The sequence below is a fragment of the Corvus hawaiiensis genome, chromosome 5 (genome assembly GCF_020740725.1).
Source record: "Corvus hawaiiensis isolate bCorHaw1 chromosome 5, bCorHaw1.pri.cur, whole genome shotgun sequence".
Lineage (NCBI taxonomy): Eukaryota > Metazoa > Chordata > Aves > Passeriformes > Corvidae > Corvus > Corvus hawaiiensis.
This window is the reverse complement of record NC_063217.1, coordinates 12315557-12338677: the sequence shown is the minus strand read 5'-3', so window position 1 is coordinate 12338677 and position 23121 is coordinate 12315557. Positions and strand designations below refer to the sequence as shown.

Below are 23121 nucleotides of genomic sequence, written 5' to 3'. Positions count from 1 at the left end.
AAAGACTATGTAGTTAGGTGAAGTTATATTTGTTTTTAAACTCTTCATGAGGCTATTTAAAGCTTTTCAACAAGGCAGTAATTAGCTCCCTGAAATGCAGACCAAGTATAAAAACCATCAATGGTAAGTATTCAGAAAAGACCTTCATACCAATTAAAGAAATTAATAAACCAGAGTAAAATGTATAGTGTGGTCTTTAACTAGTTAGCTGTTTGTATACAGCTGGATTATTAACCTTGGAAGTATAAATAGCAGGACAAATATCACAGCCTTTAAATGAACACTGGTGGTTGGATCATTGGCATTCATAATTCATTCTCCTTTTCCTTGCCTGACTGAAAGATGCAGTGTGTGCCTAAGAGTAAATTGTACATCAATTGAAATAAATCTTGTATGGTTGCACTACAAAAGTGGCCAGCTGGTATGAACAGCACTGAATATTTTATCAGGGTGGCCCCACTGATGGCCTGCGGTACGGTTCCACCTGGTGGCTACCTGTGCCTTGAAGGCGTCTACAACACGTGTTGGGGCACACAGGTGCCTGTGTCTGCTCACTGAGGTGTTCAGAACCAGGGTCACGTCTGTTTTAATGCACACACGTGTAACTTGGTGCTTGGGCCTCCAAGCATTAGCATCCCACTTGGGAATGGATTTCAAACGCAGGCAAGTACCTGTTGGTAACAGATAGTTTGAACTGCTCCAGAAGTTGAGTAAATAAAGGACATCAGGAGGGCAGGAAAGAAAATGATCAAATGGTCAAGAACGTGCATCTGGTCTTTCCATTACTTGAGTGCATCCTGTGTTGTGTTTTTAAGTCCTGCATATATTCTAGGTGATGATACTAAGGCTGGTAAATATAGTGAGACACAAGTAGTAGAAAGCTTACAGATTTTACATGCCAAAAATCCTGAAGATAAATATCTTGCTGAACTTAAAATATGTGCATCTGTGTGATCGTAGTTCTATTTGGTTTCGGTGTGTATTAACTCCATTTATGTTTCCCTAAATCTGAGAAAGTGTTGTTGAAGTATGATGGTGGTAATCAATGATGTGTGGTCTGTTACTTGTGTACATAGTGAAAGATACTGCTTTTGATAAATAGTGTCCCCGTGAAGATTCTCATGGGACTGAACAGAAAAGACTGTAGCTATCTCCTCCTTGAAGTTGCATCTAGAAAAGTATTTCTCCCCAGGATCTCTCAGGCCCAGTAGCAGCCCATCCAGGTAATCCCTGCGTAATAGACTTGAGGTAAACAGGGAGGAGAGCAAGATGCTTGTCTCTGGCATTGTTCTGGTACACTGATAAGATCTGCAAGTTTAAACTGAAAAACTTGAATCATAGCACTCTTCAATGGTAAAAGAAATGTAGCAGGAAGGTCTGAAAGCTGATGTCAGTGGTACTGAAATTACACTGATGAGTGGAAAGTAAAGTATGAGGTGAGGCAATGCCTCTCAGTGTTTCGGAGGTCCACATACGCTGCCTTCTGCACTACCACATATTCTCTTGGATTCTTCACACTTGGGTGATCTGTCCTATTCTCAGTTAGTTACAGTGCAACACCTGCCTCTCTCTCAGCAAATCTGAAGCAACCAGTAATTTCTTTGTCATTGCCAGGCTACTGTTTGAGGCTGAATCTGCTGGATGCTACAAGTACAGGGTATGGTTGCATGGGTGCCTAGGGAATTTCTGTATAAATATTGGAAGTAAATATCATACCTGCTGAAGTACTTGGATTGGCTTCCACACTTCGAAGTTCCTAAGAATAATCGTTGTCTGAAAGACTTGGATTTAAATTAGCTAAAATGTAGTTTCTGCATTCTGCCTTCCTAATGTTTTCTTGTTATTCTTAAGTGGATCTAATAGTTGGTTGCTGCTGAAAGGGGCAACCCCACTTCCTCTCTTATGCCAGATCTAGAAATTTTGTGGTGAGAGAGTGAGTTGATCACAGATTTGTATTTTTTGAAGACTGGGTTGCCAAAAATGAAATCTTTCCATTTGGAACAAAAAGCTGATACAGTTAGTCCCTGCAACCACAGAGTGGATGTGTTAAGTACAGGACAAGAGGGTGGGAACATGGACGGGAGGATGAGAGAAACAGTAGAATGTCTTGTCCTCTCTTAGTGGCAATGTGCAGTGGTGGTGCAGTTCCTGTTACACTAACTCACCTTTAAGTCATCCACACGGGTTTCTCTGTCAAAATGCTGCTGCTGTTGTTCTCTTGAAAGTTAGTTACTGCTGCTATAAAAATGATCACTTCTGGTTTTTGCAAACTGGTACTAGTTTTAATTAATTTTTAATATGAAAAATGTTTACCTAAATTCTTTGTCATTAGATGCTGATTTGTATTTTTAAACTTCTAAAAAGTTATCATACATCTATGTTATGTTATATGTATACATTTTTCTTTTTTCAGATAAGATTTAAAAAAAAATAGTCACGTTTAAACAAAGTAAAGTTTGGTTCAAACACCAGTACACAGTAACAAACTAAATTGGAAAAAATATTTGTCATTTCAGTTTATGTTGTTTTTTAAGGATAGAATGGAATTATTAGGACTCTATTGGTAGTTGGATAATCTTTAGGACAAATTCTTACTTAAATAATGTAATTGTTGCCGTTGTTAATGGCAGCTGGGCATTTGAAAATAGCGAAGCAGCATTTCACTTCTGTAGATTCTGACAATCTTTCAATTTCTCAAATCTGATCAATGCAGGTGTTTTTAACAGTTTTAAGTCCTTCTTAAATAGCAAAATTTTTTGAGATACAACTCTTTGGGTTGAGGGGGTTGCAAGTTACAGATGTGCTGTACTTAAACTTACCTGGTGCAATTGCATAATCTGTGGTACCAGAGATTGTTTTATTTGTCGAATTTTATTTTGTGAGAAATGCTCTGAGCTCCATTCTGTTTATTGAAACAGAAATGGTGTCTATGTGCTGCATAATGAAATGCTTGCTTTTGGGTTTTTTTTCAATGCAGCTTTACTATTGAGTTGACCTCCTGAAACAGTTTCTTGAGTGATGCTATGAAATAGAAATACTTCCATCTTGAAGATAAAATTTGCTTCCTAAATTATCAAGGCTCCCACTGAACCATGATCTGCAAAACTTGCCAACTATTAGGCTTATTAATGAATTTTTTAAAGTTGTATTAGATGTACTGAAGGACTGCTTCATAAGTCTCCACTCCGCAGAGATGATTCTTTACAAGTCTGCTGTATGTAACGAGGACCTTTCCAAAAGAGTCTTGCTTATGAAGGCACATTCAAACCTTGCAATTCTATGAAATGATTAAGTTTTGGGGTGTACACAGTGTCTGCAGGTTTTGTTGTTATGCTTTTTCCCCGTTATGTCTTGCCTTTTTTTTTTTTCTTAGCTTAAAAATTTTACATTTTCCAGCATATATATGTATTTGTTTTGCAGAAGTGAAGAATACACAGATTACAAGAATTTGGGGTCTTTGATATGCAACTGACCCCCTAGTGCAAGTGTCTCACCTGCTAATTCTGTGGTCCGTTAGCCGTTGTTTCCCATAGCTCAGTTTTTGCTCCCTGACAGGATTGGTATTTTGACATCTTGTAGCAAAGTTCTTATGTGTTAATAATGTGCGGCCCTGTGAGTGGATCATCTTATTGAACTTCTCCAGCAACTGTTTTTTGAAGTGTCGTTCTTGTATGATGGTAAACATAAATGTTTTATAAGAACAGCTGTACTGGTTCAGACGAAAGACTTTGACAAACCCAGTACTTGCCTGCAACATCATCTCTAAAGGAGCAGTTAGGGACAAAAACTGAACAGGGAGAATGATACCTCTCCTAAATACTCCCTCAGCCATACACTATTTTCAGCCTAAGGGATTTCCTGACCCTGATATGCTTTGTCAAGTTGGAAACTCTCAAGGGATCTCTCTTACTCAATTTCCGTTGAAGGCCATCTAATTTTAATTTTTTTTTGAGTCTTCAGTATCTTTTGGCAAGGAATTCTAGTAGCTGTTGTGTGAATTTTTGTATGTAGATCTTACTAACTCATTAGTACTTTCTATTAACAAAAAATAGACATTGAACAGTCAGTCTCTATCCATGGATAGACATGGATTAATACCTCACAACTCATTGATTTATGCATGAATAGCATCAGGTGCTTATTGCTCCATTTCAAGTTTACCTATGCTAAATTTTGTTTGCCTTTTTATTGCCCAATCCAGTTTCATAATGTCCTCCTGCATTTTTTCAGTTACTCTATAGTCACTATCCCTGATCACTTGCTGTCCTTTGGTAGCTTCTTAACTGTGTCACCCATCTCATCTTCCAGGCCCCTTAGGAATTTATCAGATAATGCAGGTCCCAGTGCAGAATCCTTCAGAACTGTGCTGGTGACTTCCCCTGGTGTCATCTTGATTGTATCTGTTCTTTTTCTTTGCTAACCTAAGTAACTGAGGCTTATGTGGTAGCTCTTGAATCCTTTGAGTAATTCCATTAAGCTTTTATATGGGATTAGCAGCTTCAGATTTTCATTTGGTGTTATGAAAATAAGCTTGCAGATTTGTAAGGAAAAAAATCCTGCAGTAACACCCACACACTAGTTTCTGTCTCCCCTGTGGGTTCTCTGACTTGAGTTACACTAGAACCATAAGCCCAGCCCTGTTAGACATCAGTCCCCTATAAAATGTAAACCCATTACAAGTAAGACTGTATCATGCTTGCATCTCTTGGTAACGCGTCTTAAAAAAGATGGTTCTGTGTATATTTAAAGTTGATTCACAGGGCTGCTTTTATGCTTCTGACCGCTTATGGTGCTTTGATTCCAGCCAGGTGTTTCTCATGGCCGGACAATATTTCTGAAATGTTGAGTCAGGAATTGCATGAACTGAGATGAAGAGAGAGCCATAAGCATTATAGTTTTTTTTTTGTTTTACAATAGTGTTTCAGTGCCTTGGTCATGAATCAAGCCCCTGCTCTTGCTGTTTGTTGTGCAATAACATCAAATATCACCAGTGCATAAAAAAGCTGTCTTTGCTCTGAAGACTACACAGCCAGGTTTCTTAGATTATCAAGGAATGTGGTTAAAAAATAACAACTTCTCTTACTTCTGAATTCGCATGTTTTTTAAATACCATGTGAAATTTATTAAGCACACAGATTCCATTGTTTGCTAGACTTTAAATAGGCTTTGTTTTTGGGCTTTGACAGTGCCTTCCCCATTGTGTGGCTGCTCGGTTTGTATGTTAAGGATTTGTTTAGTTTTTTCATGGAAAGAAACAAAAGAATTAGGGTAAAATTGCAGATTCTTCCATAATATATAAGAACAATTTGGAATTCTGTTGCCATCATATAATGTGGTCATGCTTTTGATCATCAGTCTTCTAAAGGGGACTGAAATTTACTGCATTGTATATATGATTTTAGTATGTTGTTGACCAAACTTGATAAAATTTTTACTTTTTTTTATACTAATTAGGATTTCCATATTTTTTCCATACCTGTAGTTGCCAGAGAGAGGACAGATTGTTTGCTTTTAATAAAACTATTCTGTAGGAAAACACTACGTTGAAAAATATTGTCCTGATTAAAAAATGTGGATGCTTCTATCCACATTAAAAAAAAAAAATTAAGAAGTATATGATCTTTTTTTCTCCGTTCATTGAATGACTGTCATATGCTGTCAAAATGGAGAAAAAGAACTGTTGAAATGAGAGCTGTTAATTTAAACTCTGTAATGTACTGGTGTATTTCAAAGAATAGTGGAGGAAACTTTGTATGAAACAGCAGTTATGATTTAACTATTGTGTGACAATGTGGTTGGTGTAATTGTTAACATGTAGCAGTAGGCAGAATGAAACACTGGAAACAGATGTTTTTCCTTTTTGGTACTTGAAGGAAGGAAAAGTAGCATCTATAGCTTTATCCAAGAGATCAGCTCCTCTGTAGTAATGTATCAAAATGTGTAAAGAGTAAATTTGAGTTTTGAGAGACTCACTTGCAGATCATGCAAGTAAAGAGCATATTAGTTTTCAACCTCTTTCAATATGTAATCCAGTAACTTTTTTTTTTTCCTACTGATGGTATAGACCCCAGTGTAGTGAATTTACGCCTGCAGACAATTTGCTTCCTTTTCAAGTTACGTTTTATGATCTCTAAGACATTGTCTGTGGAACTTTAGTTTACCTGTACCTATACAATTGTAAGGGGTATAGTTTTTACTCTCTTATTCCAGTATCTTCTAGTACTTTAAAAGTTGATATTTAAGAAAACTTGAAAGCTTGTTAAATCATTGGATTGTTTTGGGGTTTTTCATTTACAAAAAATGTTGGTTTAGGACCTTGCTGTGTGAATTCACAATTTTCAGAGGCCTCTTGGTGCTGATAAAATAGAGATGAGGTTACCTTAGATTTCAGTGGGTTTTGTGGTTTGGCTTTGGTTACTGTTTTCTAGTAGTATGAAAGACACTATGGAGGAAAAAAAACCTGTTAAAGACATGGAATTGTCTTGTTTGGCATGAACTTTTGGTTAATCTTTCTGTTGATAATCCATACATTAGCACTTTCTTGATGAGCTTGTATTGAGCTTCATTGAAGAGTGATTTATGATACCTTTCTTTTACTGCACTCTCTGGTAATCTCTGATTTTATGCTGTCATCCTGTATTCCATAGACAACAACTGCCATAAGAAGCTGTTTGTGTTGCTTTCATTATTGTAGTTCCAAGGCACTTAAAAAAAAAAAAGTTCTGTGTATTTGTTATGACAGTACCGGTATTCGAGTTATTATACAGGGAAGACTAGATTACTCAGTCTTCAAAAAAGGTTATTTACCATGAAAGAGCAACTCCGTTGTAGGAAACAAACCTGGAGTGCTCCACTTTCACTTTCTGTACCATTGATCTCCTTTCTGTTGCTTGCTGTAGGTTATTTAAAGTTGTTGCTTTGCCATAGCTAGATCTCAGGAGACTAAAGCTTAGTTATTTTCTTCTGGTGTCTATTGTAGATCAAAAGAGTGTTTAGTGTCTGTCACCCTGAATAGAATTTTGAGAAATACATGTATTCTAAGGTAGTCTAAGTTGAAAAATCTGAGTTCTTACACAATGCTGTGTTCTCATTCTTTTACAAGACACTTCATAAATTGGGTCTTGTGCCTCTAGTGGTTAAGCTGCTAACAGTTTATCTAGTGTGACCTTGTTAAGGTCATTGATTAGTATTGCAAAAACTGAAGGTTACTTAAAAGGAAAAAATATACTAAGAACTGGAGTAAGGAGAAATTATTTTGAAATAATTTAAACATGCATTTTTTACTTTGTAAATAAAAAGTAGTTTTCAGAAAGTATTGATACAGATGTTGAAATTTTTATTTGGTAATTCTTGTTATAAGGCATGTCCATCTGTCATATTTTATAGCTGGAAATGGAGAATTCTTTCTGACTTAGTTAAAATAACTAGCCTTCCACTAATTATTTAGGCTGTAATGTGCTCCCTCTGTTCAGATTAGCCTTGGTCTTGTGAGGATGGAAAAATTATTTTTAGCGAGACGGTGTGAAATAGATATAAGAGAGATAATAACTTATTTGTCAGAATGTGTTATCTCTAAAATCAAGCTTCACATCTATCAGTAGAAATGTTTGCTCTTTGAGTGACTTGTATTAATTTGATATGAAAAGTCTCTCTAGTACTGGGATGGGAAAATACTCTATGAAATTTTGTTAATTCTAAAACATAATGGAAATGTTTTGGACCATCTGTGAAACAAAGTACTTGAGAGTTGTAAAATGAGAACTCTTAAATAATATTTAAGAAATTTGTTTAGATTTCCAGTTTTTATATCATGTAACTGAATGTTAGATGAGGTGACAATGTGATATTCAAAAAAACTGGACTGCAATACAAATTACAAAAATTCTGTTGTCTGATTTCATGATTTCTCTTAGAATGTGTCTCTCTCTTGCTGTGTCTTTCCTCTCCTTCCCATCTAATAAAAGCAAGACACACTTTAACTGGTCAGCTGAAGTCAATCAAATTTTGTTAGCCTAGATCTCAAGAACTGAATTTCTCAAATGCCTCACTTAAATAAGTGTTAAGATAGAAAAGAGAGGCCACAATATCATCTCATTCAGGGAAAAGCTGAAGGATAAACTCGGTCCTTACTAGGTGCTAAGGACCTAAACAATGTGTCACTTCTGTGGGCAGGAACCTCTTTCATTAGATATGATTGCTCAAAACCCTGCCCAGCCTGACCTTAAATACTTGGAATAGATCATGCACAACTTCTCTAGACAAGTTGTTCATTGTCGAACCCCTTCAATGTAAAAAATATCTTCCTTATGTCCAACCTAAATCTATCTAAACTTTTTAGTTTAAAAAAAACCTGATTTTAGTTTAAAAAAAACCCTGTCACTACAGACCCTCATAAAAAGTCTGTCCCTGTTTTTCTTCCAAGCCTCTTTTAAGTTCCCACAGAACCTGGGGATGCATTTCATCAGGTTCCAGGGACTCATGTACCTTCAGGTTCCTTAGATGGTCTCAAATCGGACCTTGTCCTGCAGGGGGCAGTTCTTCATTCTCCTAGTCCCCACATTTGCCTCCTTCGAGTGGGGCAGTGTGTCTGGAGCACTTGCTAGTGAAGACCATGATAAAAAAGTCATTAAATACCCCATATTGTCCATGTCCTCGGTCTCCTTTGAGAGATAGCCCCTTTTTTCACTGATATACCTATAGAAGCTTTTTCTTGTATAGAAACTTCAAGAAGCTTGGTGTTCCTGGCCAGATGTAATTCTGTTGGGGCTTTACCTTTCCTGACCGGATTCCTGGCTGCTTGGACAATTTCTCTCTATTCCTCCCAAGTCACCTGTCCTTGCTTCCACCCTGTGTAAGCTTCCTTTTTCTTCTTGTGTTTGTCCAGGAGCTCCTTGCTTAACCATGCATTTGCCTGACTTCCTTTGGTAGGCATGTGTCACTCCTGAGTCTGAAGGAGATGATTCTTGAATATTTACCAGTTTTCTTTGGCCCTTCTTCCCTCCGGGGATTCTACCAAGCAGATCCCTGAGAATGCCAAACTGTGCTCTCCTAGAGTCCAGGACTGTAAGCTTGCTGTGCACCCTTGCTGCCCTAAGGATCTTGAGCTCCACCATTTCATGGTCACTGCAGCCCAGGCTGCCCTTGAGCTTCACGTTCCCCAGCAGCCCCAATGTTTTGGTGAGAAGAAGACCCAGCCTAGCACCTCTCCTTGCTGGCTTCTCTGACTTGGGAAAGGAAGGTATCATCATCACATTCCAGGCACCTCCTGGTCCTGGATTGTCTATGCTCTCCTGTGTTGTCCCTCTAACAGATATGGGGGTGGTTGAAGTCCCCCACGAGGACCAGGGCTTGTGAGTGTGAGGCTGCTCCTGTCTGTCTATAGAGGGCTTCATAGCTTGGTCATCCTTGGCAGGGAGCCTGTAACAGACCCCTAGTATAACATAACCTGTCCCTGCCCTCCCTTTCATTCCAAGGCAGAGTTCCATGCACTCCAGGTGGTCACTGACATAGACGGTAACATCCCCTACTTCTCTCCCATACCTGTCCTTCCTAAACACCCTGCATCCTTCCATTCCAGCCTTCCAACACTCCAGTCATAGGAGTCATCCCACCATGTCTCAGTGATGCCTGTAAGATGATAGCCTTGCAGGCATGTACATGTCTCTAACTTTCTTTTTTTTATTGCCTTTGCTATGCGCGTTTCCATACAGGCATTTAAGCTGGGCTCCCAATAAAGCTGACTTACTGGCCAGAGTGGCAGGAATTCCTTTGTGCTGCTCTTCAAGTGCTCTCCTGCTGACCTACGATCCCTTTCCAGGCTCTGAGCATCTTTTGCTGGCTCTGGCATCAAACTGGTAGCAATGGGATAGATTAAGGCTCCTGTTCCCTTGAACAGGAGGGAGCTCCTGTTCAGGTAGTTCTGCACCATGTCTCAAGAAAGATAAATGAAGAGTGTCAGTTTTCCCATATCTATGAAATATGGGATGTGGGGGGCTGACAGGGACTGTGGCATTGACTTAGGGAGAGCATTCATCACATGCTGTGCTGTGGAGAGCCAACAGGACTAAACAGATCCTCTGGAATATTGTTCTTCAACAGTTAAGGAAGTATGGACTTAAGAGTTTGGACCTGTGGCTCTTGGATTTGGACTACCTTGGGTCACAACATTAGACTTTTCTTATACTTTCTGTTCTCTAATTATGTGATGAAGCAGTAACATCCAGTGCCTTGCAGCATGTTTCTACCTAATGTTATTTGTGCTTACTTAAAAGATTCTGACTAATTGAAACATTTTGCTGAGAAAGATTGAATAATGTTGTGTTACATCCTTTCTCAAAATGAACACTGCCCCCAGAGCAGTAAGGTCACTTCAGGAGAGAGTAGGGTTTTGTGAACTCCGTACTAACTGATCATAATGGGTTTCTTTTTGGTGATGTGGCAGCTGAGTCAGTAAAATCTGGAATATACAGTTGTATCTGGGTGGTGGTGCAAAGAAAGCTCCTAAAATCTATCATCTTTTGTTGTTGACGTTTATCAACTTTTAGTTTTGTTTGGCCACAGAGCACATGCTGCGCACATGAAATGCTACCCCCAGTGTATAGTTCAGATAGTTGTATTAGGTGATGTCTATTGTAGGTGTGTTGGTTATCTTGAAGTGGGGTTGAAATAAAACAGTAGATTTTGCTTAGTCACTTGAGTCTGTTTTGTTTCCTTTCAGTGAAGGGATATTTCCTGCTTGGATTTGAGCTTTGTTTTCTCATGCTAAGAAGCTGGAGAGGAGAGAGAAGGCCTACACAAATGCCAGATTGGCATGTGGTTGATAAGTAGACCAATCCAAAAATGCCTTTTTTGGGCTGACATCTTCTGCGTTTGAGAGCAGAATGCTGACGTGTGTGGTGCTTGCACCTTCTGCCCCTTGCTTACCAAGATTGATTTGTGATTGTGGGTGGTAAAAATCTTAGGATAGTTTGTCTATTTTAGGATATGGTTTAGAGTTTAAGCTCTCAGGTAAGACAGGTGTATGCTTTGTGTAAAGAGGGTTAAATGTTATTTTTTGGCACAGATAAATGATATTCTGCTCAAATTTTTGAAGTTATTCCAGGGATTTACATTTTTATAAGGACAGATTCTGGATGATAAAATGTTTTACTGTCCTTATACAAGGCAAATAATTGAAACTACAAAAAAACCTACGAAAAAACCACCGCCACCAAAAAACCTGAACCTGAAGGTAGTAGTAACTCTTTAGTAGTAGGATTTATGAAACTTCTGGTCAGATGAATTTCATTAATTCAGTGTTTTATAAACAAAATACTTTACTTTTTTTTATTTCTGGAAAGTGGGTATCACTGCAAAACAGTAGGATTATATTGTCTTCTAGTGATGCCAAATATGCTGTCAGTCTTTATTCAAACTAACATAGTTGGTTTTTTTTTTAATGAAGGTGGGTTTTTTTCAGCTGATAGTGAAAGTAATAAAATCTCAGCTTTCCCATAAAGCTAGGTCAGACTTATATTTCAATTGACAGGTTAATTGTGAAGTCTTTGATGAAAGTCTCTCTTCCAGCAGTAAAAAGTACTTTTTCTAAAAGTCACCTTTAAACTTGGAATAATTCCTGTCACTCTTCAAAATGACATTGAGTAGATGTACTATATGTTTGGAGTAAGCAGTATGTAAATGACTGCTTTCTACTTTGGATGGTTTTTTTCACTGTTTAATTTATTCATGTATGGATACATATTATCACAACTTATCATTTTTTCCTCTTTATAGGTCCTGCTGGGGACTTGCATCTGGCCTCAATGTGAAATTAAGGTAGAAAAACACATCTACATATGTGTTTGCTATTAGGATTTAGTTTATTCACTGGTCATGCCTGAAGAGTGATGTTCGTCTCTAGTCGGCTAACAGCCAGGAAATATAAATGATTGTCCTAGAAGTCAAGCCTCTCTCCTATTTACTGGAGTGAAAATCACCTCCAGATATCGACGGAAAATCAACTACAGAAAATGCTTCACGTTATAAGGATGCCAACCACCTAGATTCATGCGCCCTATCTGTACAGTTGTTGTGGATGGTTTGCCATCTGAAAGCTCCTCAAGCTCTTATCCAGGCCCTGTATCTGTTTCTGAAATGTCTCTGCTACATGCTTTGGGTCCAGTGCAGACCTGGCTGGGACAAGAGCTAGAGAAGTGTGGCATTGATGCCATGATTTATACTCGGTATGTCCTCAGTCTTCTGCTGCATGATAGCTATGACTACGACCTGCAGGAACAGGTATTTACATATTTTAGATGTTGTCCAGTGAAAGTGAGTTTTTGTACCAGTTATGTTTTGTGTATTATACCTGGGTATGCCTCAGTTGGGGGGGGTGGTTGTCTTTAAGTGTGTGGGTGGAAGGAGGGTATGAACCACGCAGGAGTCAGATTTGATGGGTGAACTGAGATTAAAGTAGTTAGGTTGCTGTATGGGTAATTACATTAAAAAATGTTTTCACTTGACTACAATCGATATCAGAATTGTTAACACTGGAATATTCTGTGTCATAAATGCAGACCATCACTACTTGTGATAAGCTTAATTTAATATTGGAACATTAGTAAACTAATGTAATTCTTGTAAACTGTGTGTCAAATTGCCCAGCTCCACAGTAGTTTGTAGACCTCCTCCCTCACTTCCCATGGATTTCATTTTGTGCTATTTTCAGTAAGGAATTAACACCTCCCCAAATATTTTTTAGTATTCAGGTATTTGGAATACATTGTTATGCACACTATATTCATCTCCTCTAAAGTAATGTTAATGCTGAATGCTGATACAAAGCATGCAAGAGAGTTGTGACCCTAGAACATACTGTTCAGTCTCAATACCTTTTTTCTTTTTTTATTTTTTTTTTAATTCCTCTGCATCATGAACCTGTATCGAAATACTTTTAATAGTGGAGTTTTATGAATTCAGGACTTGGGGAAATGACAGTGTTTTCAAAAAGGGGTGACAATGCTGTTAAACATAGACTTTGTCTTAGAACATGGCTGTGGTGACAGGAAGGAAACCAAATACCTATGTTTTGATACCTTAATTATTAGTTCTTTTTCATTGCTGTTGTTATGGTTATACTTCATACATTGCTACCTAACTGCTTCAGAACTTCCATTGTCACCTAGTTAATCTTTTTAAAAATCCAGCAAGAGCAGAGCAGGTTATTGTGAGATAGATATAAATGGAACTGAAGCAGAAAAAATTAATGTCAGATGCTGCCAGTTTTTGAACTTGTAGCAACCATTACTGTGCATAAAAGCCTTCATGCTTCCCTTGTGCAAACCAGAAAACTTGTATCTTTTTGTTCAAAAGTGTATCTGGCAGCAGTAGGTGTCATCAGCAACACCCCTGTGATTATTATTATTATTAATAATAATAATAATAATAATAATAATAATTTTAAAAACCCAGTGTAAGCACTTTCTGAAATGTACCTTAACATGTACGTCTTCGTCAGACATGAATAGCTGTATTTTAGAAGGGGGCAGAAAAAGGTTCCAAAACCTGTTTGAAAGGAGCATGTGGGATGAGGACATTAAAAAGCAAACTAATTGAAACCACATGAGAACTTGAGGAGCTTTAGAGATAGGCCAGTGGCATTGGGGAAAGTGAAGACGTGTTTCTTTTCAGTCCATTTCAGACCACAGTCATAACTTTGAAGTCGCTACTGTGATATTTCAAGTTACTGAAGTGCCCAAATTAGTTTTCTTTTTATCAGGCTTTGCAAGAAGCAGGGTAACTATATTATGAAAATCTCATTCAGTTTATTTCTCATTTTGATACCTTAACTGGATCCCTTGTGAGTTTGATAAGAGAGCTTTGAGGAATGTGTCTGTTCTTTTACCAAGATGATTATCTGGACCTAATGAGCCAAAGAGAGAAGAATACCACATGCTGACTGGGTAGCCAAAACCTGTCAAGCACCTGTGTTGCTGAGTGGGTGCTGTGGTACCAATGTACAGGATGTCTTCTGAAACACCATTGAGCTTTGAAGCTGGAAGTTTCTTTTCCACCTCCTCCAATTTGATCCTGTTTATAGCATACTTTTACTGCATTTGTTCGCCCTACTTCAAGTAACCATTTTCAAAGTTTTGAGACCTAATATCAATTTAGTTTCGGGATTACATTTTGTAATCATGATTAAATGCACCTGTCATGAAACATACTGCTCCCTAATTCCTTTTTCAAATAGAGTCGTCTTTAAAGCTTGCAAGTACAAATTTCTTACGAGGAAAATTGGGGAAATCTTGAAACACACATGCTTGTTTTGTTATTTATTTTATTATTTATTTTAAAATTTATTTTTAAATTTATTTTTATTTTACTTATTGCTTACTGGTTCTTTGTATCACCTGACATTTTAAATTAGTTTTGGTTTAGCAAAGTTATTCAGAAACAAGAAAATCTTTACTCTAAAACATGTATTTACATATAAGCAATTTCAATCCAATTTTGGTGATGGGTGCAGTTAAGACAAAGGGGAAGAACATATACTATTGTTGTTTACAAATAGAAGTCAAGGAAGAGAACAGGAATTAAATATCTAAAAGAGAAGTAATTTAGGAGTGAAATACTTAGAGTTGCTGAGCTTCTTTAACCCGGATTAATTCCCATTGAAAATTTGGCCCTTGGCATCTCAGGAATTTTTTCTCCCATGTGATTCCTTTAATTTTTAAGAAAGATGAGAGAATTTCCAGGGAAAGAACTCTTCTCAATAGTGTGCCTAGTGCGATGATTTCTCTCCAATTTAGAGGATGGCTCCAAAAAGGACTGAAGCACTCTATCCACATGGAGAAGACAAGGGACAGTGAGGGTACATGTTGCACTGGGTGCAGTTTCATCTTGATACAAGAATTTTTTTCTTTTTTCTTGTAGTGAGAGCAATCATTCCCTGGAACAGCCACCTTGGGAATGTGATAGAGTCCCTGTTGCTGGAGGTTTTTGAGACGCAGTAGGGTGATAGATAGTCTTGTCTAGGCTCCTTTTCCCTTGGGAGGGTAGACCATATGATTTGCTGTCCTATGATTCTATGATTCTTTGCTTTTACAACTCTCTTTTTGGGAATAGTGAGTAGCCATCCCTTTTTCCTCCAAATAATAGCAGTAACTTCTATATTGAGCAGGTTAGAAGGAGTGTGTGGTCTCACATTGGGATTATGTGTAGGAACAATCCATTGCAGTTTGCTTTTTAGGGGAGTGGGAGTGAAGAGGACTGATTTAGGAAGTCTTAATCTTATGGATATTGTCATCTTCATTAGAAATGTTACAGACTGAAGATGGTCATTAAGATCTTTTCACCTCAGAACGTTGATCGCATCATTAGCACTGTTTTAGTTGCTTCAGGGAGCCTCCTTCAGTGCTTTCTTTATAGTATTCTGGTGTAGCAGGGAAATGGAACTCTGAAGTCTGGACTGAGGTTCTGTCAGGTAAGTACAAAAAGATCTAGTATCAAAAATAAGTAAAAAAACCATTCCCTACCTTACTAGGCATACACAGCTATTTAAGACATCAGTGTTGTCGCATTATCTGTCACTTCTGTTTACAGTTAAAATAAGAATTTCAAAAGAATATGGGAGCCTTGATTGATTAGATCTTCAGGGTTATTTTTGAGAATAAGCAGGATGTTGCCTTCTGCTCTGTTAGTAATATTTAATATGTGGATTTTGGTCTTGATTCTGATGCAGACTTCTGTGGATTTCTCCAATGTTAGTCTAATGCAGATTTGTGTGGCTTTCTCCAGTATTATCTGTTTTGGTACTATGAGCTAGTTTGATGTCTGGATTGAAGATAAGATTAAGGATGGGGAGGGGGGGTTGTGTTGGTTTTCCTTTCCCTTTTCTTTATATGTGTGTGAGTGGGATTTTTTTTTTTGTTTATGTTTTGTTTGGGTTTGTTACTGGTGTTAATTCTATGCCTTACCCAATTAAAATCTTCTCTGTTGGGTATTGTTATACGGATTCAGGCTCAGTATCACAAAATGTTAGATTGATAACTTGCGAGTTTGCAGAGAGTTCACAGCAGATTTTTGCAAGAACAGAAAACATAGGTGAAAGTAAAACCCTAATACACTGCAACCAAATTTTACTGGAATGTCTGCAGTTCCTATTCTGACTCATTGGCTTAAACTGAAATAGCTATTAAAATATTGGGAAAATTTATAAGCCAGTGTGTTTTACCCAGCTGTATTTCAAAGGACTAGAGAACTATCAAGAAAGGAGTCTTGTTTATGGTAAATTGTACTGTGGTACCAGAGTCTTCAGGACTGCTATAGTTATACATATGTTATACATACCTATCAAGAATTACTGTAAAATACTCCATATGTACACACTTTAAATGTATATTTGTTTGTTTTGTTTTTAAATACTCAGGTACTGAAGGTAACGTAGTTATTGTTGGCACCTAGAGCACAATTCTTATCCAAGCCGTACTTGCTACTTTTGGAAATGAGTCTAAAAGCTTCAGATGTAAAAGTTCTTAAAAAGTCCTTCATTCTTACTGTGCACTCTTTTTTTTTTTTTTAAATTTCCCTCTCCCCTCAGGTTTTTTTGGCAGCAATGATATTGCTGGTGGGAGGGTGTAAGCGGGCAGAATGAGGAGGCTGTTTGGGATTTTTTTTTCCCCAGTGTCAACTGATGGAGTAGAAAATACAAAGATAGTACTAATTGGGTTTGCACGTTTTCCTTGATTCCTCTGATACAGTTCATAGAAATAGTTTTGGGAGTTTTGTGGCTAGTTGAGGTTTGTCTTACCAGAAGACAAGTAAGGATTTCAGTGGCAGACTTGGCCTTTTTTTTTTCCTACAAACAAAGATGTTGCTTGCTTACAGTCTTTCTAGAGAACACAATTCTGAAATTGATTTACACATATATTAGATGTCTACATGGCCTAAAGATTACTAAAGAAATCTCTTGAACCATGTTATATAAGGTATTCATTATTTAGGTGTGTTAGGGGTTTTTTTTTGGTTCAATTTGGTTTGGTTTTTTTTGAATTTGAGGCCTATCAGTGGTCTCTCTTCAAAATGTTTGGAAACCACCAGTATTTTGTGCTGAGGTGAATGAATTTTTAGTCACTTTTGGTCCATTAAGAAAAACCTCACAAAATTCATATGGATTTACATACTGTTTAATGTAAGTAAAGTGCAGAATGTTTCTGCCAAGTATACGTGCTTTCATCATTTGCATTTTCTTACTGAATTTACTTACTTTGGAATAAATGATAAATTAAGCAGAAAATCATGGAATTGCTGTCAAGTTTTTAACTTTTGGGGACCCACAGAATTGCTGTTGGTGGAGATCTGAACATTCTCAGACAGCCTTTTGACTTCACACTAGATTGATTTTTAATCAGAATACCTTACTCTCAGTTTCCTAGTGGCAAACCAACTAGGTGCTGTTAAGATACAATTGTTGTTTAAATGCTAATTAAAAGTATATTTGTAGATGCATCTGTTCTCGAACCAGTTTGTGATACAATAAATATTGCATTAAGATAATACAATCTGTGTGAAGCAGAAGGCATTGCCTTAAAACATACTTTATGTGAAACATTATTTCATTAATCTTTCTTTGTACAGTATTAAAATCGGTGTTCTGTGTTGTATCTTTCATATACTGTTTGTAAGCCTAGCTGGTTTTGAATATAACAAATTTGTGGTTTAAAGCTGTAGACTTGTTCCTGTAGACTGCTCTCCCTTTTGAAGGGATAGAGCCTTTATTTAAAAAACCCCAAAACCTAACCCCAACAGCTAGACACTCTGTGAGATAAAGGCTTTGTTTGTAAGCCTTTGCTCATGCAGCAGGAAGATTGAAATGCATTTGCTATGCATACTTTCCATATCGTGTGTCTTCTGTTGCTTTTGATCTACTTCTTTCAAATCATCTTTGGAAGTTAACAATTTTTTTCTGACCCACAAAAGTAAATATCCTTTTTTTTTTTTTTTTAAAGATAATGTTTTCCTAACTCTCAGAATTAATTTGCTGTTGCACTGTAAACTATGTACTTCTGTGATCAGGATGATATTTTTGCTTTTGTTTTTTTAAAATTTTTAACAGGGAGGCTTTTATGCTGGAAGACTAATTATTTGTAGACTGATTTGAAGTAGTTCCATTCAGGTAGTCTTTTATATGGAAGCCTATCCCTCTGCCCTGGGATGGGTATATCCTTGCCAACTTTAGTCTATGTTTGGCTTGCATGTGCTAAGGACACAGGACACTTTGGTGACTGAACTTGGGACGAACTTGCTAGGCGCCCACATCCAGTGGAATGTGGGCTGTTTCTTCTGCCATCCCATATTAACCCAGTAGAGGGACCTGATGTCTGGATTTATATTCTAGTAATAGGTATTAGTTTTTCACATGTATATTTTAGGGGGAAGAGGATATAGGGATCTGTATGGGTTTTGTGTGTCTCATGCATAACCTAAAGAGAGGAGGAGAAATGAGGATTTGGTCCTCTGTACTCCACTAACCTTGTGTTAAGTGTTAATCTGGCAGGTATGCCTATTTGACAAAAATAGCAGTGCTTCTTCTAGTATAATTACACCTATTCTTTTATCATCCCTAAGAAATACTTTGGGGTCACTCAAACACATTTTTTCTTAACGCATTACAGTATGCAGAGTGGGTTCAGCTACAGCAGGGAAATGCTGTGTGACTGCTGCACACAAGTGTCAGTAAATTTCAAAGTTCACCAGCAACATGTACAAATAAATTTCTTGAGTGCAAAGCATTTTCAATTTAGTTTATATTTGTGTTACTGGTTATTAAGCTGTATAACTGTCCTGTAGGAACAATTTCTTAAATTTTCTGACCATAGTTTTTTAGTCATTGCCCCAACTAAATGTGTAAAGTACAAGTTTTGGAAATCAGTGTATGAAGAAAAGAATAGGTAGGAACTGCGAGACTAAGACTTTTAGCTGTACTTCTTTATATGACTAATTTGAACTCCTTAGATCACTGAAATGTGTCTGTTTGCAGCATTGGGAATAACCCTCCTCTTTTTCCCATACATAAACATGTAAACTAAAGAAAGGAGCAATTAATCATATTTAGGAAATTGTACTATATCTTGAAATTATTATGCCCATAAAGCTTATTAATACAGAAGTTAAACTGCCTTCTAAAAGCTCAGATAACTGAATTTAAAAGTTCACAGAGGAAAACTTAGCTGTGGTCCTGCCCTCCATTCCTTTCTAGGAAGGGGGGGACTGTAGCTGAGGACTATATAATTCAAATTTTGGGAAGTAATTTTTTTGTGTATAACGTCAAGTTTTTTGAGAGAAATTAGGTGGATATGGATTCCTCTTCAGTTAAGCAATGGAAGATAGCTGAAATGTCTTTACTGTAAAAGCATGTGGCTCAGGAAGTTTATTTATTGATTTTTAGTTGACATTTGTCTTGTTAATTGTGCAATAACTGATCTGTTCTGTATTTCTCTGTCTGGTGACTGTTAGGCATGGGACAGATTTGGAGTATCATGGACTTGGTATTCTCTGTTCCATTTTAGGGGTAGGAATTGTGGTGTCAGGGATTGGAGCTCAGCAGTAGGCTCGCAGGGGCATTGTATTTGTGCAAACTGTACAGGGTTGCAGAACCTTCAGCTCATGTATTAGTGCAAAAGAAAAGCATTAGTTCTCAAGGACTGTGGTTATCTGAGAAACTATTTCCAAGCTCTCTGCTGCGTTTGTATTGGTGTGATCATGTTGAACTGCTCATTCCTTTTTTCTTGTTGTGACTACTAATGTATTCTCACAAAGGCTTATGTAATGCAAAGCAGAGATGGAAGTTCAAGTGCCAGGTTGGTGAGTCCTCATAACAGTCAGGATTTATTTGCAGCTGTCTCTGTGCTGATACAATTGTACTGCTTGGAATTCTGGGGATAACTGACATACTTCCTTTGTGTTCTTTACGTATAGACCGTTGCATGACACTACACCTGTCACATTTCTCCAAGCTTAGATGTATGCTGCCTATATTCTCTGAAATCAGATGATTACAGTGGTGTGGTGATTGCAACACAACTTTATTTCTAAATCCAAGAAAGCAACTATAAATGCTATGAAATAACTTCTCCAGTAATGACATGCTCCTTTCAGACACCCTGACTCTGTAGTGACAGTTTCTGTTGGCTTCCTGGCTTTCTTTTCTGCAGTGTAAGTCAGACTTGTAAGTAAAACTATGTCTTTATAGCTGTAGCTATAGTCTTGCTAAATTTTCTTTTCTGCTTTTACTTTAATGGGAAAAGTCTAAAGGCAGCCTGCTCAACAAACATAAAATTTCAACAGATGCAGAATTTGCATGTTCTCTCATTCTTTGGAGTGGGTGTGACAAATTTCTTCTGCTTAAGTTTTAGCCTAGAAGTAACTTCTAATTAGTGAGCATCACATAGACTGCCCTTTCAAACTGGTTGGATTATAAGCAAAAGTTTATAATTGACAGAAACTCAGATTACAGGGTTTTGTACTTGGATTGATTAGTTTTGACAGGTAGAATTCTTCACTGCCTGCCATCAGTACCAAATATCCTGAGGTCGTAGCAGTGCATGTTGTTATCTGATACATTATCAGCCGGGCTCCACAGGGTTGTAATGTTCCGGTTGTGGCAACTGGAAAGGAGGTGACTGTAGTGGCTAGATGGTTCCCTGGTTTTTCACTAAAAGTCTAAGATGAATTCTTTCCCTGGTAATACCTGGATTTGGAGTTATTATCTAAAATTACAAAACATTTTCCAGTCCTCTCTATTCTGTGTTAGCAATGGTTTTTTGTCATGGAGAAAACTTATGCTGCTCTCTGAAATGTACTCTTCGTCTGCATTTCCTTTGGGGAATATTAGCTGAGTTTGAGCCAATGTTCTTGTGTTTTTTTCTGAACTATCACACCTATGTATTATCTCTTTATCTTTGTCTCAGTCTGAGGCAGCCTGTAAGAAATGTCTAAGCTGATTCTGGCCCATCAGACCTTTCTCAGTAATTATAATAAATTTTATTATGAAAAAGTATCCACTGCTGTGGCTTTAAGCAATCTGTGAAGAGTTTCCTGAATCTAAGTTTAGTGGAAGCGTTTTTTTCAGGCAAGATCACTGAAGGTCTTTACACATTGTTGAATAATCTTAAAGGTGACGTACTCTTGTGATCTGTTGCAGTTTTCCCCAAAATCTCAATTGTGAAATCCTCCTAGAGGCAGTGAGGACCCGTTCCATTTTGGATAGAATTTTTCATGGAATCATTGAATGATTTGGTTTGGAAGGAACCTTAAAGACCATCTAGTTCCTACCCCCTGCCATGGGCAAGGATTCCTTCCACTAGACCAGGTTGCTCAGAGCCCCATCTAGCCTGGCCTTGAACACCAGAGAAGGGCTAGCCACAACTTCTCTGGGCAACCTTTCAAGTGTCTTATAACCCCCAGAGTAAAGAATTTCTTTCTAATATCTAACCTAAACCTGCCCTCCTTCAGTTTAAAGACATTCCCCCTTGTGCCGTCACTCCGTGCCGTTGTCCAAAGTCCCTTCTGAGCTCTTCTGTAGGCCCTTCAGGTACTGGAGGGTGCTGAAAGGTCTTCCTGTAGCCTTCTCTTCTCCAGGCTGAACAACCTCAACTCTCTCAGCCTGTCTTCATAGCAGAGGTGCTCCAGTCCTCTTGTGGCCCTTCTCTGGACTCACTTCTACAGGTCCAAGTCCCTCTCATGTTGGGAGCAGACCTGGGATGCAGTACTGTGGGTGGGGTCTCATGAGAGTGGACAGAGGGCCAGAATCAGCTTCTTTGGCCTACTGGCCACACTGCTTTGCATTCAGCCCGGGACACAGTTATTCTTCTGGGCTGTGAGTGCACATTGCCAGCTCATGTTCAACTTCTCATCAACTAACAGCCCTAAGTCCTTTTCCTTGGGCTTCTCTTGATCCTTTCTCTGCCCAGCCTGGATTTATTTGGAATTGCCCCAACTTGGGTGGAGTACTTTGCACTTGATGTTGTTGAACTTCATGAAGTTCACACAGGCCCACCTCTCAAGCCTGTCAAGGTCCCTCTGGATGGCATCCCTTCCCTCTGGTTGTCAACCACACCACAGAGTGGTGAGCTTGCTGAGGGAGCACTTGATCCCTCTGACCATGTCACTGACAAAGGTGTTAAACAGCATCAGTACCAATACAGACCCAAGAAAACACTTGTCGCTGGTCCTCACTTGGACATCAAGCCAATTGACCACGACTCTTTGAGTGCGACCATCCCAACCAATTCCTTATCCGCTGAGTGCTCCATCTGTCAAATCCTTGTCTTTCCGGAGGCAAGGACAGTGTCACAAGCTTTGCACAGGTCCAGGTAGTTGATGTCACTTACTTTTCCCTTACCCACCAAAGCTGTTATCCTGTCATAGAAGGCCACCAGATTTGTCAGGCGTGATCTGCCCCCAGTGAAGCCATGCTGGCTGTCACCCATCACCTCCTTATTTTCCATGTGCTTTAGTACATTTTCCAGGAGGATCTGTGCCATGATCTTGCCAGGCACAGAAGTGACACTGACTGGCCTGTAGTTCCCCGAGTCTTCCTTTTTTTTCTTTTTTAAAAATAGGTTATATTTCCCTTTCTAATGTTGCCATTTACATGAACTATGAGCTTCATAATGTTTTTATTTCAGTCTTATCACAAGGTGTCACATTTGTTTTCTTATGGATAGTAGATAGTTCTCTCTACAGCAAATGAAAGGAGAATCACTACCAAACTTGCTTTTTTTTTTGCTTCTCCAGTTTCTTGGTAGTTGAGAGGGAAGTGGTGGAATTGCTGCTTTTGCATAGTTGAATAGAACAAGCCATTTCTAAATCTTTCTAAAATTTGTGCCTATATATTAATTTAAAATTGAATTAAGCACTCAAAGTACCGCATTTCTTGCAGGATCATTAGTGTGAAGAATACAGATACGTAATCAATGTTTTTTTAGCCATATTTGTAGTTATTAAGTTATTCTTGTCATGAAACTTCGCACTTTCAGTGTCTTCATGATTGAAAATCTCTAATAAAATTACCTAGTTATGTAGCAGGTAGGGGATAGTAGGACTCTGAAGAGTAGATGTTTAAATAGCAGTATAGATGTA

At 38.0% G+C, this 23121-nt stretch overlaps 1 protein-coding gene across 1 annotated transcript in view; it reads left to right on the top strand.

The window, feature by feature from the left end:
* Positions 1-23121, top strand: part of KIAA0232 (KIAA0232 ortholog) — a 65716-nt gene that overhangs the window by 6522 nt on the left and 36073 nt on the right. Inside the window, exon 2 of the mRNA XM_048305146.1 lies at positions 11773-11814. Coding sequence (XP_048161103.1) covers positions 11773-11814 — 42 coding nt within the window. The remainder of the gene's footprint in view (positions 1-11772; positions 11815-23121) is intronic.